The sequence below is a fragment of the Alosa sapidissima genome, chromosome 2, assembly GCF_018492685.1.
Source record: "Alosa sapidissima isolate fAloSap1 chromosome 2, fAloSap1.pri, whole genome shotgun sequence".
Taxonomy (NCBI): Eukaryota; Metazoa; Chordata; class Actinopteri; order Clupeiformes; family Clupeidae; genus Alosa; species Alosa sapidissima.
The window spans coordinates 38,931,560-38,952,694 of record NC_055958.1 but is presented as its reverse complement, the minus strand read 5'-3'; the positions used below and the strand labels follow the sequence as shown (position 1 = coordinate 38,952,694).

The 21,135-nt window shown below is 41.9% G+C and overlaps 1 protein-coding gene and 3 long non-coding RNA genes across 6 annotated transcripts in view; all 4 read right to left on the bottom strand.

Moving 5' to 3' along the window:
• Positions 1-3,534, bottom strand: part of LOC121692085 — a 40,430-nt gene extending 36,896 nt beyond the window's left edge. The window contains exon 1 of the long non-coding RNA XR_006025228.1: positions 3,230-3,534. This is a non-coding gene — a long non-coding RNA (uncharacterized LOC121692085). The remainder of the gene's footprint in view (positions 1-3,229) is intronic.
• A 3,932-nt stretch (positions 3,535-7,466) lies between these two features.
• Positions 7,467-20,386, bottom strand: LOC121690359 (zinc-binding protein A33-like). 2 transcript variants are annotated; one of them, XM_042070880.1, is made up of 7 exons: positions 19,683-20,386; positions 19,055-19,150; positions 18,737-18,967; positions 18,239-18,261; positions 17,820-17,938; positions 16,142-16,364; positions 7,467-8,291 (listed from the first exon to the last, which is right to left on the bottom strand). In XM_042070880.1, exons 1-7 carry the CDS (start codon positions 20,076-20,078, stop codon positions 8,072-8,074), a joined length of 1,308 nt encoding a protein of 435 aa, XP_041926814.1. In that variant the 5' UTR covers positions 20,079-20,386; the 3' UTR covers positions 7,467-8,071. The 2 variants fall into 2 exon arrangements, with proteins under 2 accessions (XP_041926814.1, XP_041926809.1); XM_042070875.1 differs by lacking the exon at positions 7,467-8,291 and adding an exon at positions 14,635-15,344 and having other exon boundaries at positions 15,757-16,364; positions 19,683-20,374.
• On the bottom strand, positions 8,580-11,071 carry LOC121691938. 2 transcript variants are annotated; one of them, XR_006025212.1, is made up of 5 exons: positions 10,073-11,071; positions 9,232-9,327; positions 8,904-9,134; positions 8,767-8,789; positions 8,580-8,679 (listed from the first exon to the last, which is right to left on the bottom strand). It is a non-coding gene; the product is annotated as an uncharacterized LOC121691938 (long non-coding RNA). The 2 variants fall into 2 exon arrangements; XR_006025213.1 differs by lacking the exon at positions 9,232-9,327 and having other exon boundaries at positions 8,904-9,128; positions 10,073-11,069.
• Positions 12,131-13,334, bottom strand: LOC121692019. Its single transcript, XR_006025221.1, has 3 exons — positions 13,257-13,334; positions 13,117-13,185; positions 12,131-13,036 (listed from the first exon to the last, which is right to left on the bottom strand). It is a non-coding gene; the product is annotated as an uncharacterized LOC121692019 (long non-coding RNA).
• Positions 20,387-21,135: the final 749 nt, after the last annotated feature.

Genomic DNA, 21,135 nt, shown 5'->3' with positions numbered 1-21,135 from the left:
AAATTTAATAAAAGTTAAAAGAGATAAAAATCTAACTAAAATAAATGTAAAAAATAAAAGTAAAAAAAGACATAAAAACTTAAATAAAATTAAAAAGAGATAAAATCTAAAATAAAAGTAAAAAGAGATTAAAAACGAACTCAAATCCAAGAAATAAAATCAAATAAATAAAAAATACTGCCCACATAACACATCTACATACCATCAACACACTACCTGGGGTTAAAAGCCAGAGAAAAGAGGTGAGTTTTAAGATGGGACTTAAAAAGAAACAGTTCCATAGTTTCGGAGCTGCAACGGCAAAAGCTCGTTCCCCTCTAGATTTTAGCCTGGCTCTGGGCTCTGTCAGGAGCAGCTGGTCAGCTGACCTGAGAGAGTGGCTGGGAGTGTATGGGTGGAGCAGCTCAGAAAAGTATGGTGGGGCAAGGCCATGCAAGGCTTTAAAAGCAAATAAGAGTTTTAAATTGAATTCTAAAATGGACAGGCAACCAGTGGAGTGAAGCTAAAATAGGTGAGATGTGCTCATACTTTCGTGTGCTAGTTAAAAGACGGGCAGCAGCATTTTGTACCAGTTGCAGACGAGCAACGGAGGACCCACTAACACCCATATAAAGTGCATTGCAGTAATCCAGCCGGGTGGTCACAAAGGCATGGATTACTGTTTCAAAGTGCTGTTTTTGAAGGACTGGTTTAATTTTTGCCAGCTGCCTCAACTGGGAAAAAAAAAAAAAAAAAAAAAAAAAAAAACCGACAGACCCCCCCCCCCCCCCCCGCCCCTTCTAAAAAAAACCTCATCGGATCTATACGAATTGCGTGGGTCTCATTTTCAAGTCGAAAAAAACCGAAGAATCACACCCCTGTTTACGCACGCAGCCTTTCCTTGCCCCGCCCCGCTCTCTCTCGTAGCACCTCTGCATGTGCATTTAACAAAATATTCACGATTGTTGAAGGATTGTTGTTGCCACATAGAAGCATTGCATAGAAGACGTCTGGCTAAATTGCTATTAAATCCGCTTAGCATCGTGACCATGCTGCGCAAATTTGTTCAAAACTGCTGCATTGAAGTTAACTCTGCTAAGGTCTTATCACAACATAGTAGGCTACATTGAGGAGACTAAACTAAGTTAAATTATGCAATCAAGCAGTAGGCCTATCTCAAAGCTAACGTTAAAATACTGTTTGGATGTCGAATTTAGCATGCTTAGCCTACTTACACGCATGTCATTTCGTTGAAGGGCTCATTTTATTGACTCTGACACTGAATGTTTGCAAAATCCCGATGTAAATGGAAAAGTGTTTTCCAAAATTCAAAAGTGCTTGTCCCAAGGAGAAGTACGAACCTTTATTTTAACTATGTAGAAAATGTTTTAACTATGTAGAAAACAAATTGCATCCACACATCCTTTTAACTGTGTTACAATTGCAAGGGTTCCCTCACGAACGTGTTAAAGTGACAGGCACTCAATTAGACCTATACACTACCAAGACGATCTTAGGGGAACAAGCTCTCCAAAAAAGTTCAAGCTCTGAAAACAATTCTTGCTCGTTAAGAATCATTGGATGATCAGGCTCAATTCTCAATACTTGAGCATTGTTTGCATTTCCTTAAAGGGTGAAGTGTTTCAGTCATTGTGATTTTGAGGAAATGTTCTATCATAGTGTTTCCAGAGATGGCTATGAAAGATGTAGTCAAATATATCTTTGTTGGCTCTAAAGGTTTTCCATTCTTGTTTTCCTGTTGAGACTTATGAGACCATAGCAAAATTATTAGGCTCTAAGCAATAATTGTGAATTGTTTGCATTGTCTGGATGAGACCATAGCAAAATTATTAGGCTCAAGTAATAATTGTGAATTGTTTGCATTTGAATTGTTTGCAAGGGTATCCAGAATATCTCCTCAAATGTGTAGAGTGCAAAAATGACTTTGAAAGCTATACTTGGTACAAAGTCAGATTTATTTTTTTTAAATATCTTTCATTTTTGTGTCAGATGTTGCTCAATTTATTTTGTTGGCTAGGCTATGCTATCTCAATGCAAAACTCTGAACTATTTAGTTTTTATAAAAATGTGCAACTACACATTTTCTTTACAACTTTGAATTGTGCCTGTTATGTGAAAACAGAAGATATGCACTTCAATGAGCACTTAAATGTGCACTTGAACCGAACATGCAATATCTCATCTTTAATGCTAGTTTGCATATTGTGCTGTTTGTTTGTTTTGTTGTGTGTCAGGCTCTTTCACTATTGAATGTTGTACACTTAAATAGGGATCGACTGATATGATTTTCAGGGCCGATACCGATATTAATTATTACCAAAAAAGGAGTCCGATAACCGTTATGTCAGTTGTCAAAAAATGGCGGTAGATAGGTAGCCTAAAGGCGATATGCAGGGGAAATGTAGCTTAATTGAAAATAATTTAATTATGCAAACTTTTCTTTATTTTTTTTTTTACTCTATCAACTTGCATCACAGTGTAAATCATGTGTAGCCTATCATGTTAGTCCAAGAGCTGAGTGATAATTATTTTCATATACTAGGCCTAATGGACCGTGTTGTTAAGGGAAGGGACCGGTCACAAAGAGGATACTCGCCATTGTGTGTGTGAGTGCAGGAGCGGGAGAGAGGGAGGTGCACGTGTGATAGGCAAGCGACAGGTTGAATGTAACACAAGTTTTTAAATAGTTGTAAGGCTATTTAAGCATGCAATTTGTGTCCGTATGCGTCTATAAGCTAAACCTTTGTGAGCCTAAAAGGCACGTTAATAGCCAGCTCAAGACGACATTTAGTCCAGGTCGAATTTATTACAATCGACCCTGGGAGGGTGTTTTCTATCAGTCCGTTTCCAAAAGGAGCAACTACACGTTTTGACGTTCGCTATCGCATAATTTGGAACTTGTCTAACGAACGTTGTTTGGCTAAGACTACCAAATTGTGAGACATTTTAACTTGACGTTACGTTTTCCAAATGGCGAGAGTATGGATTATGTTTTAGTAGGCTAGTTAGACACCTATCAAGGCACTAGCCTAGTTTGTAGGCTAACTAGTAAACATCACTAACGTGCCATCAGCTAAAGGCAGAGCGGCTCTGGCTAAATGGAGGAAGTGGGCGTTTTACTTATGGATCCGGATCAAAGAGACAATAGCTTGCAAAGTGGTGTTTTTGCAACTTAATTGTAGAGTATTGTGATTCATTGCAACTTCAGCAATGTACGTTATTATCCTACCTTCAAAAAATGGCTCCGTATCGCTGAAGCCCAGTCTGCTACTGCCCATAGACTGTAAGAACAACAACCACTGCCTCGAGTCCTTCGACGAGAAGCCAAAACTTTCGAGGAGGAACTTTAATCTGTGCATTCAGTCTTCGATCCTGATTGGCTGGATTCGTGCTGAGTAACAAATCAGTCGATGTAGTGGGCGGGACAATGCTCTTGACCACAGATCAAGTGGCAAATGCAGGGAGCGACAGACTTTACCCTTTAGGCGCCAGAGTTTTTTTTTTTTTCTTTTTTCGAAACGTTCGATTTTGACACCTTCATTTCAAAAGGCTATATCTTAAAGGAGAATTCCGGTGTGATATTGACCTAAAGTGTATTGAAACATGATACCGAGTGTGAACGTATGTCTAATAGCCCATCTCGGCTTGTCCCCTGCACTCCAAAATCTGGCGCTAGTTAGCCGATGCTACCAACAGCTTTTTCAATAGTGGTGCTTCGGCATCGGGCTAGCCATGCAAATAAATCACTGTTTTACACCCATTTACGAGGCTCAATGTATCTCCACACTTCATTGGTAGACTTCCGAGGGCCCTGACATTTAAAACGAGACATTGAGAACTTTGAAAAAGCACTGGTAGTTTACTTACAAGACGATTTATGTTGACAGTATCTTCACGAAGTTTAGCGTTTGCAGCCATCTTGAATTTAGTCACGTTAAGTCGAGCAACGAGTAAGAATTAACAGGTATGATAAGGGATCAGATTCCAAAAATAATTCAGTGGAAATGCATGGATTCCAGTTTCTTCCAGTAGCAGCAACGGGAATCCATGCATTTCCACTGAATTATTTTTGGAATCTGATCCCTTATCATACCTGTTCATTCTTACTTGTCGCTTGACTTATCGTGACTAAATTCAAGATGGCTGCAAACGCTAAACTTCGTGAAGATACTGTCTGTATAAATCGTCTTGTAAGTAAACTACCAGTGCTTTTTCAAAGTTCTCAATGTCTCGTTTTAAATGTCAGGGCCCTCGGAAGTCTACCAATGAAGTGTGGAGATACATTGAGCCTCTTAAATGGGTGTAAAACAGTGATTTATTTGCATGGCTAGCCCGATGCCGAAGCACCACTATTGAAAAAGCTGTTGGTAGCATCGGCCGACTAGCGCCAGATTTTGGAGTGCAGGGGACAAGACGAGATGGGCTATGAGACATACGTTCACACTCGGTATCATGTTTCAATACACTTTAGGTCAATATCACACCGGAATTCTCCTTTAAAAGTGATAAGAGATAGAGACTTTCTGTAAATTAGAGAAATATTAAGGATGACCCAAAGTTTATGTAGAGATTAAATGTTTATATCTAATTTGCATATTATGAAGATGGTGGTGGCCATCTTGGATTATAGAATTTTCATGAAAAGTTGCATGTTTGAATGATAAAATGCACCACTTCTTTCCCCCCAAAATGTCCCTCACCTTCTGTATGCTATATTGCACAATACTGAATGCTCAGGTAAATAGTAAGTAGTAAACAAACTGTGTAAATCATTACTAATAAATGGCAGAAACAAACCAAATGCATGTAGCGGTAGGCTGGCCTTTTTCTGTAGAGATTTTCCATTTACTACATACAGTAGGCACTCTGATTCCATGTATGGGGCACATATATATTATTCAGATGACACACAAACACAAGTAGACAAGACCTGTTTAGTTCAAAAGCTCACTTGCCACGGCAAGGCACAGATCAGGAGTGAGATGACAAGACAAGAGACAATGTTAGTATTTTTTTTTTCTTTTTGCTGATGTTTTTTTGTTGTTTTTTTCTATAGACTATGCATGGCCTAATGGCTCCCCTGCCCCGTGTCACCACCTCTGCTCCTGCTGCGAGCAGCATGGCCAGATCTGCCTCGCGCGCTGAGTGGAGAGAATTTGCACAGCTCGGACTAGGCCTACTGTCATTCTCATTGCAACTCCCCACACTGCCTCTACGTTCCACCTGTCCTATGAGCACTTCGACCTCTTCTAACATACCAGGAATTAGACAAAGGCTCCACCACGTTACTGTCGCCACGATTGCGGAGAGGCACACGGTCAGAAGACAGAAGCTAGCGCTACATGGACATTACCTCCAGCCTCGTTCGCCACACCACTAACACCCTGCTAACTTCCCCATAAAAACACTCCGACCCAGTGAAACATTATTCCCACCACTGACATTGGGCAAACGATTCAATGTTTGTGCTTGGTGTAAGCTAAACTCTCACTTTGTCCAGCTGCATCATTGCAAGACGGGGACTGAAGCCTCACTAAACGAATCACTGTCATTTTCTGAATCAGGGTCCGCGAATAGAAGACCCAACACTTCATTTCGGGTAAACTTTTTTGATGCCATTAGACGATAATCTAATGCAAATACTCGCTGACGTTGACAATATCGCTCTGATAAAGTGGCTCACACACACACTAGCTCCGGTATTGCATGCACTGATTCAATGTGCTGTAGCTCGAAAGTTTTGTTTAAAGCATGACCTTTTTTGGACTCGGGGATGACGTATTACATGTCTGCCATCTTGTGGAGTGGAGGTCGAACGAAATATGACACCCTACTTGAATAAATCGGCCGTTTTATTCAGTACCGCATCTTGTCGAGTAAACTCGACCGTGGCGCCTAGAGGGTTAAAGCCTCCTCCATCCGACCACAGGCCAATCGCCCCAACTGCTCCGCCTCCTTTTATCACTCCACCGACTTTTAAGAAAAGCTATTTAAAGGAGAATTCCGGTGTGATATTGGCCTAAAGTGTATTGAAACATTATACCGAGTGTGAACGTATGTCTCATAGCCCATCTCGGCTTGTCCCATGCACTCCAAAATCTGGCGCTAGTTAGCCGATGCTACCAACAGCTTTTTCAATAGTGGTGCTTCGGCATCGGGCTAGCCATGCAAATAAATCACTGTTTTACACCCATTTACGAGGCTCAATGTATCTCCACACTTCATTGGTAGACTTCCGAGGGCCCTGACATTTAAAACGAGACATTGAGAACTTTGAAAAAGCACTGGTAGTTTACTTACAAGACGATTTATACAGACAGTATCTTCACGAAGTTTAGCGTTTGCAGCCATCTTGAATTTAGTCACGATAAGTCGAGCAACGAGTAAGAATGAAAAGGTATGATAAGGGATCAGATTCCAAAAATAATTCAGTGGAAATGCATGGATTCCAGTTTCTTCTAGTAGCAGCAACATTGTGGTTAACATGAATCCCAGCTTGGTAATAACTATGGGAATTTATGCCACAGAACTAACCTGGTCCGTAGCAGGGTAACTTTCAAGCTAAATTAAGCTGTGTTGCAAAAAAGATCCAAAAACAACCTGTGCTTTCGTCACCTGTAGACTACAACTTCAAAAATAGAAGTAGAATTTTTTTTTCCAACAGTGTCACCAAACATGGATTTACACATTCACATATCTCTAAAGAATTTGTGAAACTATGTGACTTTAAATGTTTTAACTTGACATTTGTGGTTCTAGGAATCTTGCTCTACATCGTTTGTGTTCTGTGGTGGTGTGATGCGTAGTGAGATGGCATAGTAGAGAAATCATATTTGTGCGTGTGCAGGTTCGCTACCCATAGCGTGTAGACTATGTAATTATCTTGATCATGTACTTTTTAGTTATACTTTTTAATGAAAGACATGTCCTACTGTTGATAAAGTGTCATTCACATTTGGTAGCCTGTTCAGTGGCAGTAAATATGCTAGTGGACTTCATCTGATGCAAGCCAAAGGTATTATTCTGTAGCCTATATAGGCTGCTAATAGCCTAATTAAAACCGCTTCATGTGTCAACAACTGTTCATGAATGTCAAATCAACTGTGTGCTACACAGATTAAATGACAAATTGAAAGCCATTGCATTTCAGATCATTATATTTCACTAATTATGTAATGTAATTATATATACACTTTGGCAGAACTATGAGACTTATGGGAGACAATAGCTATATTGATACCTATTTCTTTTATGACCACCTACGCCTAGACAATAATTTGGAGCGAACCCTTTTAATCCAAGAACGTATGCCTAATATTTTGAATAGCCTATGCCAAGGCTGTTTTTTGAGTTTACTATTTATTCATTCAATCGTTTTGTTAAAGAGTGAAGGCAATCAAACTCGCAATTGATTTAAAACCATCATTGTTGTTTAAATTTATGCTTTCATTACTTTTCAATTTATGTAGGCTAGTCCTTGACAACTATCTATTTTTTGTTCACTTTGATTAGCATGCAACGTTGGCGGACAGTACACATTGGTCGTAGTGTTATCCAATTGCATGCAGTGAGATTTTTAAATGCATGCTTGTTGCCGTCCCTCGAGTTTGGCCATTACATTGTTCGTGGCCAGACCCTTAATCTTTCTAGATTACCAGGGTCTGGATTTTCCAGGCTATTGGAACAGTACATCAGGTCTCGATGACATAACATCCTTCAAATAGTAGCCATTAGACTAAAAGGACCCCTCCATGAGTTTGAGAAACAATGTCAAAGTCCCTTCAGTAGAAGCAGATCGGCCCTATTTTAAACGCCCTCTTCGCTCTGGAGCCATGCCGTTCTACTGTCACTGAAGGCTTCACAGCGGAGATCCTCAGGGGGGAGACTTTACAGCCAGTGCTGAGATATGGAAACACTCTCTCAGTGAATGTGTGTGTGAGAGTGTGCAGGTGTGTGTTATTATCAGGGTCAGAGAATGACAGCTCTCCTCTGTCCCAGTCCAGCTGCACTCTGATCCTCTGGAGTTTCTGCTGCACTGTGAGGAGAGAGGGGGGCTGTGGTGCATCACGTGCTATATATGTATTGTCCTTATATAAAACACATACCAGCGTCCACTCATGGATCTAAAGTCTCCCTTCCTCTGGAGAGACCCTGTCATCACACTCACATTCCACCAGGTGTTCTCCACATCCCAGCTGAGTCCCTGAGTTAAAGCCCTCAGAGCCCAGGACGCTGGCATACATATCAAATCGCTCTGGGTTATCAGGAAGCTGCGGTCTCTCCTGGCTGACCTGAGCACTGGTCAGATCCTCAGACAGGAAGAAATTTGGGTGTGCAGTGTTGGGGTCAAGAGTTACAGGAGCTGCAGAGAGAGGAACACATAGTGCACATCAGATTTTGTGTATGTGTGTGTGTGTATGGAGCAACTTGGGGTTAAGTGAACGGTTGAGGCGGGGAATTGAACCCACAACTTTTCAGACTACCACCATGACCGTGTGTGTGTGCATGCGTGCATGCACGCGTGTGTGTGAATATGTTTCTCTGTTACTCACTGTACTGAACAGTGTCCTGCATCTTCTCCCAGACTCTGAACTTCAGGTTGCCCAAGTGCCCAAGTGCTTTGCCACATTGATCAGAGCTCCTGAAACCCTCTCTGGATCCTGCAGTGTGCACTGGGCTCTGGAATAACATTCAGGAGTCAGTGCTGCTGTGGGTTTGGGTTCAGAACCACAGAGAAGAGAGAGAGACAGGAGGCAGATCACTCACCTTTCCACTGTGCTCTTGTAGTTCTGGAAAACATAGAGACAGGGAATTGTAGTACATGCAATACTCCATAGCAAATGAGTCTACTGTATTGGTGTACTAACTGTTGTGCTGTTACTTAGACTAAACATCCTTCTTACCTGCAAGAATGTGATATCATCAGCTCCCAACTTCTCTTCTATAGTTCTAATTGCATCTGAATTAGATGAAATTTCTTTCATCATCCTCACAATCTTTTTCTTCATCTTATGACTCTTCTGCTCCTCTTCCACCCTCAGTGCAGCTATCCTGGCTGCCTCTTCATCTCGTAGAAACTGGTGAAGCTTCTCAAACTCCTCCTTGATCTGCTTCTCTGTGTGTTGGACCTGAGTCTGGATTAACACACATACTTAGTGATAAGGTTTTTTTTCTTTTTAAAAAATATTGTCGTCATTAAAACGCTAGTGACTAATATGATTTATGTCTCACCTTAATGTGAGTTACTATTTGGTCATAGAATATTTTAACTTCTTCAAAAGCCTGCAGTCTCTCCTGTAAGGTCTGCAGTTTGATCCGTAGTTCCCCCTGGGAAAAATAAACCTTTAGCTTGTTCTGATTAAACATTTTTATTTTACATTTTCTTCATTACTCCAAGAAACAAAGCGAGTTTCCTATACCAGACAAAAACTCTGTTATACAGGCTACACCTGGTCCACAAGTGTAGTGCACTCTGTTCGCAGAGTGTGAAAATAGCTTTAGAAGACGGGTCACATTAACCTGACTCTCGCCAGATGAATTTTGTTCCGCCTTGCTCCACTGCTCCATCTGGGATCGATCCATTGGAGTGGTGCTTCAGCAGGCTGGGCCTTATCAAAAAAACCTTGCATATGATTGGATAAGCCACTTGTCCGTCATCTATTGACGTGCTACTTCAACCACTCACATCGAAGCCAACCTGTGACGCTGAGAACAGTCTCACAGTTGCTTCTACGCTACGTCACGTCACATCTATGAAACTCCCTCCCTGCGTCCTGATTGGCTCTACCATACAATCTGGTGCCGAAATCACTCAACGGAACCAATCCCAGATGGATGTGAGTGGAGCTAGGCGGAACGAAATTCATCTGGCGAGAGTCAGGTTAGGGTCACATGCCTATTCACTCAAAATGTGAACCACCTCACACACCATCTCAATCAATCAAACAAAATCATTGCAAACAGTAATGTTTTTTTTTTTTTAATAATATAATATCTATATTAAACTAAATGATAAGCAAAACAGTCTCCATCTTCTGGTTTGACTGCCAGAATGACTGCAGTAGTCTCTTACCCTATGCTCTCCTGCTGCTTCGTCTATGGGACTGAAGGTGTGGTTCCTATGTGTCCTGGCGTCTCGACACACCACACACACGGGCTGATGAGTGTCCAGACAGAAGAGCTTGAGCTTCTCACCGTGCAGAATCTCTTAATGCTGGATCTGATGCTCTCTCATTTCCTCCACATGGTAAACTCACAGAGATTCTTCAACGTAAGATTTACTGGAGGGAAATCGTCAGAGGACTTTGTCCTGCACACGGGGCATTCTCTGGACCCTCCGATGTCCCAGAGTGTCTGCAGACATGCTTTACACACACTGTGATTGCACGCAAGCACCATGGGGTCTTTAAAGACTTCACAACACACAGGACAAGACAGATAAATTTCTAACAGCGATTTGGAGGCCATGTTACTGTATGCTCCAACACAAGCTTTTCCTCTGCAAAATGGCTGCTCTTTATCTCTGTGTCGGATTTCTTACTGAACTAGTATCTACAAACGTGTCTCCATCCACAATGACCATCTGAATCACAAACCTGCAAACGGAGTTGTAAGTCCTGGGACATGAGGCGAAAACTCATGTGGGGAAAAAACAACCTGCCACTCATTGATTCCTCTTTCCACAAAGTTCAGTCAGGACATTTGGACTTTGGAATTTAGTTAAGAATCATTTCCTCATAGCAATCAATAATCATTTACTCATAACAATCACTAAAAGAGAGAGGGAGGGAGAGAATAAAAAAGGAGAGAGAGGGAGGGAGAGCGACACAAAGAAGAGAGAGACTGTTGACCTATATGACAGGCTTATGTGACACTCCTCTGTAAAGCAAGGTGAAATATTATGACCCTAAACACACCTCTTTAGAAAGAGAGTGAGCAGCTCCTTAAAAGGTACAGTCAATCAGACTGTTATCTGTGGAAATTCACACTCCTCCCTTAAACATAGTCAATCAGACTATCACTGTGGAAATTCACTCCTCCCTTAAACATACAATCAGACTGTTACCACTGTGGAAATACACAGTCGGTCATCTCTTCCCTTGTGTTTTTTGGATGCATTTCCACCCACAGAATATTTGTTTGTTCAATTAATTTACTTTCTGTAACAGTCTGGCAATACATAAACCTGAGAAACCACCCTGTCCTCCAATGCGTTGTACTGTGTTTGGGGAAATGTGTGCTTCTCTGTGTGCGTTGACAATATATCATTCAGATAAGTACAACCCCACATCACCACTAACTCTCAAGCAGCCCTGGGCATAATCTGGCAGACATGCAAAATCTAGTGCCTTCAGTTGAGCAATACAGAGACCTGAGGACTACCATGGCACAGCCTAGAGAACATGCCGCATGCAATGTGACGTCTCCTTAACTCTCAAACAGACCTCTGACACTCATGCATTTTAAATAAGGAGTCACTAGTGCTAAACTGGTAAATCATCCATAGCAAAAACTGATTTATTTTGTAGCATGTGCTACATATAATCTCTAGCACTGCTCAGCCCTGCACAAGTTTACACTGAGACAGTGCTTAGTATGACTAGAAGGCATATGGCAGTGCACTGTCTTTTATATGCTCTTACACTGAGACATACTTAGGAGGACTAGACAGTATGGCAGTGCACTGAGACACTGCTTAGGATGAATACGCCTTCTAGCCAACTGCCTAGTGCAGTGTCATTTTGATTACGGCAGCGTAGCATGGGCAGCAGGTCGGTCAACCTCACTAAAAAGAAAATGGCAGGTCTCCCAGAATAAGTTAGTGAGGGTTGTGATGGGGCTGGGCCCTCGAGAACACATTGGAAGGAGGCACTTCCAGGAGCTCGACTGGTTACCAGTTCAGACCAGATTGACCCAGCTGAGGCTCAATATGGTACACAAGGTCATTAACAGGGCCCCAGTGTACCTAAATAGCCATTTTTCCAGATCTGGGGAATCTCATAATCATAGTGTAACCAGAGCAGTAAGGAGGGAGAGAGGCAATGAGCCACTCCCAGTAGCCCGACTACGCCACCCTGGGCTTAGTACCCAGAGACTTCTTTAAGAGAATTGCTAGAGAAGGTTTGACACCAGTCCAAAAGCACCAAGCAGACAACGTGAATGTCAAATCATAAAAGTTTATTAAATAACCAAAGGGGAGGGGGAAGGGAGGAGCGTCCTGCAATAATACCTGAAACGAGTCAGAGGTTATGAAAGTACAAAAATATTTATTATTGTTATCTTTTATTATAGTACAGTATGGACAGGTGATCTCTAAAGTGGGGCCGAGGCTCCACTGGAGCGAAAAAGATACAGCAGATGGGGGCTTACCTGAGGGAGACAGACTAACTGGAGGTGTGTTCCAGCCATCACACTGCAAGAAAGTGACTTACCAGTGACAGCAGCCCACCGCAAGCAACAATGACACCACAAATGTGCAGCTACAGGGTCCCACCACCAGGTGACTAGCCACCCTCAAAGAGGGCCCCACATCTGCTAAACAAATAAAACAGCACCACAAAGGGGCAAAAATACAGTAGGCTTATACAGACTTTACGGTAGATTATGCAGGCACACCAGGACAAAAGAAACACGCAAATGACAGCCAGCACCAAACAAGCACTATAAGCAGTTGCAAGAATAAAGCATATGCCACTTATGCCCCGTTCCTCTTTACTAATGCGGCAAAGCAACATGCAGACTGACATATAAACGCCAAATAAACCCAAACACAGGCAGACGTAGACACGGATCTTACTCAAAAACGGCCCACAATTAGGCTACACCAAAATAAACTACAGACAAGACAACAGCACGACCCACGCTATGCACCCCGCGTGAAAAGGCCGCGCTACCTGGACAGGACAGAAAAGACATTGAACATAAGCCTTCTACTGCAGCCTAGAAAGTTACCCATTAAAGCAAGCATCGTACATACATACCCATGTTCGTAACTACGATTAGTGCACAAAGCGCCGTATGGAGAGCACACGTTCAGCTACAGGCATAAAGAGAAAATGTTACGACTCAAAACAGAAAATAAACTACGAGAGATTTAAGACAAACATAGGTGCATACCTGTAGAATGAATAAGGGATGGTGTCTAAAACACGGGCAGCAGAAGTAGACTAGCCGGTGACCGCGAAGCTACAGGTGAAGACAAACATTGATTAAACCATGTTATTAGTCCGGCAGCAAACGGGAGTATTGCAACATACCTGATGACTGAATCCGCCACGCTAGGGGGTTAAACAGACAGAGCTTACAACGCTTCTTCGTACCTGGGTGGTTTCATACTGTCCGGCCAGTAATCAGTGCAAACGAACTCTGGTGCGTAACTAATCACCACGCCCCCCTAGTTAGCGGGAGCAGGCCAGTGTGGGACATGTAGGGAAAACAGAGAGACATAGGGAAGACAGAGAAACAAGGTGAACTGGCTACAATCGGACTAGGGCTAGCGTAGCCAACCTGCACCCTCCGAGGTGTAGAACCAGAATGGGGCAATGCTCATTTGCATATACAGGAGCACTGGAGTGGAACGATCTGCCTTTATTTATCATACAGAACACAAGCCCATACAGTTTTAAAAGTAATGTCAGGAAATGGCTTTTAGCTAAAATCCAAGAATAGGTAGGCTGGTGGGTGGGTAGGTAGGGGTGGGAGGGTTTATTGAGTTTGAGTAATGTGTCATGTAGTTTTATGAGTTTGGGATATGTGTTTTAAGTGTTGTGTTGTGCTATGTGTTTTAAGTGTTGTATACTGTATGTATGTTAAGATCAAGGACCACAATGGAAATAAGTCTATGACTTTTTGTGCTATCCTTGACACTGTTTTAATGCATGATTTGTAATGACATGTATTTCAATGGTTTGTCAAATAAACTAAACTAGACAGTATGGCAGTGCACGTCTTTCATATGGTCTTAGTCCCTTCTGCTGCTGCATCCGGCATCACACACCCCTCCTAGTGCATCATGAAACATCCTCATCTCCTGGTAGAGAAGTTGTCATGTCTCTAGGTGCCTCTAGATGGTGTCTTGTTGTTTCACAAAAACAGGATCTGGCAGAGAGAATGTGCTTTGGGGAACAAGCAACACTATTGTCCATGCAACACCCAGCCACATGGCAATGTTTGATAAACAATTTAATACAGTTTTATAAAAATAATAGATATTTCCCATATTTTGATACAGGTACATCAAACAAGAGTCCTAACACAATTAGATAAACAGCCAGGTGTACCAAAGCAAGAGTGTAGCGGAAAACAACACTTTTGTTTACATTTATTCTCCTGCAGACCCGCAGTACTAGAAATATAGGTAAACATATGTACATCGTACATTTTCAGCCTCAATTACTATTGTTTCAATTTCAAACAATAATTTAAACAATGTTTTAAATTTAATTTAATTTAGAGTATACACTTTTTTATTTTCTACAGTACACACTTGTTTAAAGTATAGATTTAAAATGTAGAATATTTTGTACTCTTACTTTCTTTTGTTAGGTTTATGCATCTGTAAGCATTTGTGCTTCTGTTTATGCATCTGAAAGCATTTGTGCTTCTGTTTATGCATCTGAAAGCATTTTTTTTTTAACAGTTTCAGACTATGACATGAGGCGCCCACACTGTGCCACATCCTGTGTTTTTCAAAGAGTTCTGTGTGTCACACACACACACAGACACACACAGACACAAACACACACACACACATACACACACACACAGACATATACTGCTGTGGGCTTTCATCTTCTATCTGTCGCTTAATCAAATGTTGTTGTACTCTTTTCCCCAATAAGAAAACAAATGAACTGCAGGACACTAAAAGGACACTTGCATTAATAACATACTGTTAAATTACGATAGCACAGTAATTCCAAACAAACATTACAAAAGCATGAGCTAATAAAACTGTTGTCTTGGAGCAAGTTCTGCCCCAACCTCCTCAGGAGTTTTGCACAGAGCACCACGGAAGGAGAGAGAGAGAGAGAAAAAAACGGGCCGTTACGCACAACGTTGTTCTGTGGTTTAGGCTGGACTGCCAAGAGATGTTACCATGGTAGCGAGCCTTTCATCAGCGCCAGCTGTCTGGTTGTTGGTCTTTGTAAGGTTGTTCTGTCCCTTTTCAGTAGAGTAAGAGTAAGGCAATGCCCCGACTGCACAAACAGCCTTTTAAACTACATTCCGGTCTCACTTAAAACTAGATTGACGTCGTTTTTGTCCCAAACTAAAACTTAGACTCGTTATAATCCAAAAATAGACCCTTGGTTGAAAAACACCTAACCTCTTCTTTAAGATGTTATGTATAAGGGATAAATTCCATTAATTCCGTATAACTGGACACACCTCGAAGGCCGTTATCCCGCTTATCACCCGGTTGCCATTGTAAAGCCTTTACAGCACTCAAAGGAAACACGCGGTTCCGTTTAAAAAGAAGCTCACTAGTTCAGCTTGTTGTACAACTTTCGTTGGCCTTATTAACAGCAAAAGCATGGACAGTTAGCTTGTTTACAGTTGATTCCATTGTTGCAAAGCCTGCCTCCAGGCTCAACCGTCGTCCTACTGTCGTTGTTATAGTTACCATTCATAAGCATTGATATGGAACGGCGATTAAACTTTTTTTACCAGATCTACTTCATATGTGTCCCGTTATTCAGAATTAAAAGCCACCCCACCAGCCATCAGAAAAGAGTATTTCGTCTCTCCAGGTGATAAGACAATCATATTACTAAGTCTCTCTCATTTCATCAACTATTATTTCCAGTGATTGTAAAGAGGCATGATCTAACTGTGTGGCTCTACTGTTATTGAGCCTGGGAGGATCTGCAGAGGAAACCGTTTCACAGTGAAATTCAAGTATGGAAACACTCTCTCACTGAAAGTGTGTGTGAGGGTGTGTAGGTGTGTGTTATTATCAGGGTCAGAGAATGACAGCTCTCCTCTGTCCCAGTCCAGCTGCACTCTGATCCTCTGGAGTTTCTGCTGCACTGTGAGGAGAGTGAGGTAATGAGGTGGAGCACATGCTGCATATTTACCACCAGTATACCCCATACGCCACCGTCCACTCATGGAGCTAAAGTCTCCCTTCCTCTGGAGGGACTCTGCCATCACACCCACATGCCACCATGTACTGTCCCCAACCTCCACATCCCAGCAGTGAGTCCCTGAGTTAAAGCCCTCAGAGCCCAGGACACTGAGATACTTATCAAATCTCTCTGGGTTATCAGGAAGCTGCTGTCTCTCATCACCACATCTCACACTGGTCAGATCCTCAGACAGGAGGAGTTCTGGGTGTGCAGTGTTGGGATCCAGAGTCACAGGAGCTACAGAGAGGAAGAACACACAACACACATTTTCTAAATCTGTTTCTTTGTGGGATTGTATCTATGTTTTCATCCACACATCCAAATGTAACCTCTGTTGTGGTCACCACATAGTCTATCTTCAGGCTCTAACGCGCGAGCATACAATTGGACTGAGGTATGCTAGAGTAAGGAGGCTAAAGTCCAGTGCGCTAGTGTCTAGCAGGGACGCTAGTGTCTATATGGCATGTCTCTTAAAGTGTTGTGAGGGAGGTTTACGTACTTTACACCAACTGGCTGACATTACAGTCACTAGGGGTGTGTACGGATATTGAATAATCAGTTAACCGTTTGATATATACTACACAAATCTTAAAGGGACACCAGGCAACGTTTTCGTGTCATCTTCGTAAGTCGGTACATGGTTAAATGACTCATTACAGGGCGAATGAAGACTCTCTCGCCCGCCCCTACTGCCTGTAGGAAGAATATGCCGCTTGCAAGTTCGGTGTATCGTACCTGCCGACATTCGGTCTCACAAAGTCTCAGACATTGTGAGAAGCAGGATTACATGTACATGTTACTGGTTAGTGCTTCGGACTTGTAACCGGAGGGTTCGAACCCCGACCAGTAGGCACGGCTGAAGTGCCCTTGAGCAAGGCACCTAACCCCTCACTGCTCCCCAAGCGCCGCTGTTGTTGCAGGCAGCTCACTGCGCCGAGATTAGTGTGTGTTTCACCTCACTGTGTATTCACTGTGTGCTGAGTGTGTTTCACTAATTCACGGATTGGGATAAATGTAGAGACCAAATTTTCCTCACGGGATCAAAAGAGTATATATACTTATACTTATACAGGAAGATTGTAAAAGACAAAAAAAATCAGCTTTGGCAAACTTGGGGAGGAGCAATGTGAGGTCTGTTTGGAACACGCTGCACATGCAAACTGCCACACAGGGGAGACTGAAAGCTCAGATTGCCCAAAGTGCCTATAAGTATACTTATACTTAATCAAGTTGTTTATTGCAGTTACAATAAACAGTGGATCTAAGACATGTTTGCAATTACTTGTCTTACTTGGCTGTTTTATGTAACATATTTCAGTAGCATACACAATGAATAAAAGACCACAGAATTCACAGTCTACTGATGGACCGTTTTTGCATTTCGTTGCAAGAGACTCGTTGCTCACCATACCAATAACACCAGAAGCTATGGACTTGCTGTTAATAATGCTGGTAACGCAGAAAACGGAATAACGGACTAGCCGGCTATTTGAATATTTCTGTTTATTCGAAAGCACACCCCTAACAGCCGCCCCACTAAAACCCTCCCGTTCACGACACACCACCAATGTCTCCTGCAATGAAAAAGTCCATTTAATTTACTGCTGGTAACTTGCAGCAATCATGGACACAGTTCATGCAATTTCCATACAGGGGTAACATTAGTGTATCTGGTTGTGTGTGTGTACTCACTGTACTGAACAATCTCCTGCATCTTCTCCCAGACTCTGAACTTCAGGTTGCCCAGGTGCTTTGCCACATTGATCAGAGCTCCTGAAACCCTCTCTGGATCCTGCAGTGTGCATTGGGCTCTGGAATAACATTCACATTAAAGAGTCAGCCACTGGGTCTCCATCCAACTGCACTGGGCTCTTGAAAAACACATGCGAGAATCAGTTCTGCTGTAGGTATGTAAACATATTTCTACATCACACTATACATCCCATATACACTACTACCACTATCCGTGGCTGCAGTCGCTCATAACAAGCTGGTAATGGTGGACTTCATCAGTGCGAAAGAGTGTGTACTGTGTACTGTTACCTTACATGAAAGAGTGTGTACTGTATGTACTGTTACCTTGAATGTTTTTTACTTCACAAATATCTCACCTTTTCACTGCACTCTTGTAGTTCTGGGAAACACAGAGTGGAATTATACAAATTGCAATAAACAGGCAATATACAGCAGTGTATGGTATGGAAATATTTTATGGAGAGGTCAGATGCAAAACCCTCTAAATGTGGGTCTGTCTGACCACTTTTCTTTTAAAATAAATGTAAAAAAAATATCAGGCTCCTATACGCTTTTGCCTACAAATCAATATTTCAGACCAGGAAGAGAGTGGTATTTAGCAGATTTTGACCAGGAAGAGAGTGCTATTTAGCGGGTTTTGAAGGAAAATGATTTGGCGCATACTGTGTGTGGACAGCATTCACTCACCAATGTTATCTAATTTTTTAACAGTGGTGGCGTTCAGAGGCGTTTGCATTTGACCTCTTCATATAAGAGTATAAGGGATATCTATACATCTTTCTGTATCCAATGAGATCCATTAAAATCATACAGCTAAACAACACAGCAATAGACCAAGACTGACTCTTATATACCTGCAAGAATGTGATGTCATCACCTCCAATCTCCTCTTCTATGGCTCTGAATATGTGTGAAAGGTTCAAGATTTCTCTGTTCATCTTCTCAATCTTCTTCTTCATCATCTGACTCTTCTGCTTCTCTTCCTCCTTCAGTGCAGCTATCCTGGCTGCCTCTTCATCACATAGAAACTGGTGAAGCTTCCTAAACTCCTCCTTGATCTGCTTTTCAGTGTGTTGAGCCTGAGTCTGGATTGACACACATAATCATCAAATATTTCCATTTCAATGTAAATGATCAAATCAATCTGCTTTTTGCTGCGATCCATATATTACCTTAATGTGTGCTGCTGTTTGATCACAGATTAGTTTAACTTCTTGAAAGGTCTTCAGTTTCTTTCTGAGAGGGTCCAGGTTGGTTATAACTTCCTCCTAAAATACATGAGCACTTTAGCTGATTGTAGACAGAGACTTTACTAAAATACATGAGCTCCTTAGGTGACTGTAGACATCATTTTACAGTTCCACTGAAATTACTTAGATGACTAATTATAAAAAATATTTATGGAGTATTTTGGAAAAGAGCCCTTCATACTGATATAAAGAGAAATGTAATTAATTACATTTATGCACATTTTGCAGACATTTTCTCCAAAGCTACACACTCAGATGCAAATTACATTGCAAGTGAATTGTTACATTGTCCCCAGAGCAAGTGGGGGCTAAGTGCCTTGCTCAAGGACCCAACGGTGGAAGCTGGTAATTGAACCCACATCTTTTCTGGCAACTGCATGCAAGCCCAACTCCTTAATCACTACGCTACCATTGCTCCTTATTATTTTCTAGTGATAAAAAAGTGAGTATTCCTGCCCAGCACTGCTTATGATAGGTTTAGTCCTCTTACTGGACACATTCTTACCCTGAACATAGAGTAGTTTCCAGAATCAGCTGATACGTTTCTTACCCTGAATTCTGTTGCAGCTTCATCTATGGGACTGAAGGTGTGATTTCTGTGTTTCTTTGAGTCTCGACACACCAAACACACAGGCTGTTTGTCCTCCAGACAGAAGAGCTTGAGTTTCTCACTGTGCAGACTGCAGAGCACCTCAGGCCCAGAAGAAGAGCATCTCCCCCCTGATATGGTCACACAGAGATTCCTCAGCGCAAGATTTATTGGCGGATTCTCTGTTGAAGACTTTCTTCTGCAGACAGGACATTCCCTCAGTCCTTTGCTCTGCCAGCACTTCTGCAGGCATTCCTTACACACGCTGTGAGAACACGTCATGACAACAGGGTCCTTGAAGACTTCACAGCAAACAGGACAGGAGAGATCCTCCTCTAAGGGATATCGTGAGGCCATTTCTCCTGTATCACACTGTGGCTACTAGTTTACAGTTGTCATTTAGCCTACTAGTTATTCAACTCCGGTTGATTTCAAATCTCCTAATGTCTCTGTAGCCTGAATGCAAATGGAAGTAAACTAGCCACCATGAATTTGAAGTTATAATGTGCTACTTACTTTTCTTATTGCTGTGCACCCTACAGTACCCCTACTGTACCAAAGGAGCTGTCTGTCCCAATATAAAACCTGAGAAAAATGCTCTCAGCTTTACTTTCTCACTCAGGAAGTGGTAGGTTCTTCTGTAGACTGACTTCAGTCGTCGGTCCTTTTTGGATAAGAATGGCAAGACCTGAGACAGGGTGTGTGGGTGTGCAGTGCTGAGATTGTAGCTTATGAGCTGTGGGAAAGGTCACCATTACATGGCTCTACTGCCTTAAGGTTAAATATGAAGTTTGCCAAAATGTCAGATTGTCGTGAAAATGAAAAATATTTCCCCATACAACAGTATTTGTATTGCAGTGCCATTCTCCTGGCACAAGCTGGTAACTGCTCATTGTCAAGTTCAGTGGTAACATGTGTTTGACATTTATTGACCTTTTTTTTCTTATGCAGAGACAGAGAAATGCTACATTATTGTATATTGACGACCAATGTATTCTGCCTTACTGCCACTGATAAAAAACATGTGTAATGCAGTACTGTGACAGTTATCTTAGATACCTTCACAATCCTGTAGGGAATTTAGGACTTGCATTTGTAAACTTTTATTGTACTTTATATGCCTACAGGCATTCATATAAATGTCTGTTTGTGATGACACAGCATCATTTCTGTCCTGTATTTCACAGAACTACAGCAAATGAACATGTACACATACAAACACACACACACACGCACAGACCACTCTACACACACACACACCAACAGCAAGATATTTTGATATTTTATATGCCTTGATACGAAAACTGTGACTTAGAATGTCTGGTCATATGACTGATTTTGAGTTATTGCATTTATTGAAACTGTTTTTTGGGTTTTTAACTCTTTGCATCTGAATATGTGAGTATCTATTTCT

Excerpts from the sequence above, each read along its gene's own strand:
- LOC121690359 (XM_042070875.1), bottom strand. The coding sequence starts at position 20,078 with ATGGCCTCACGATATCCCTTAGAGGAGGATCTCTCCTGTCCTGTTTGC. Across the intron at positions 19,151-19,682 it reads AAGCTGCAACAGAATTCAGG|GAGGAAGTTATAACCAACCT; the intron begins GTAAGAAACGTA and ends CATGTATTTTAG. Across the intron at positions 17,939-18,238 it reads TACAAGAGTGCAGTGAAAAG|AGCCCAATGCACACTGCAGG; the intron begins GTGAGATATTTG and ends ATGTTATTCCAG.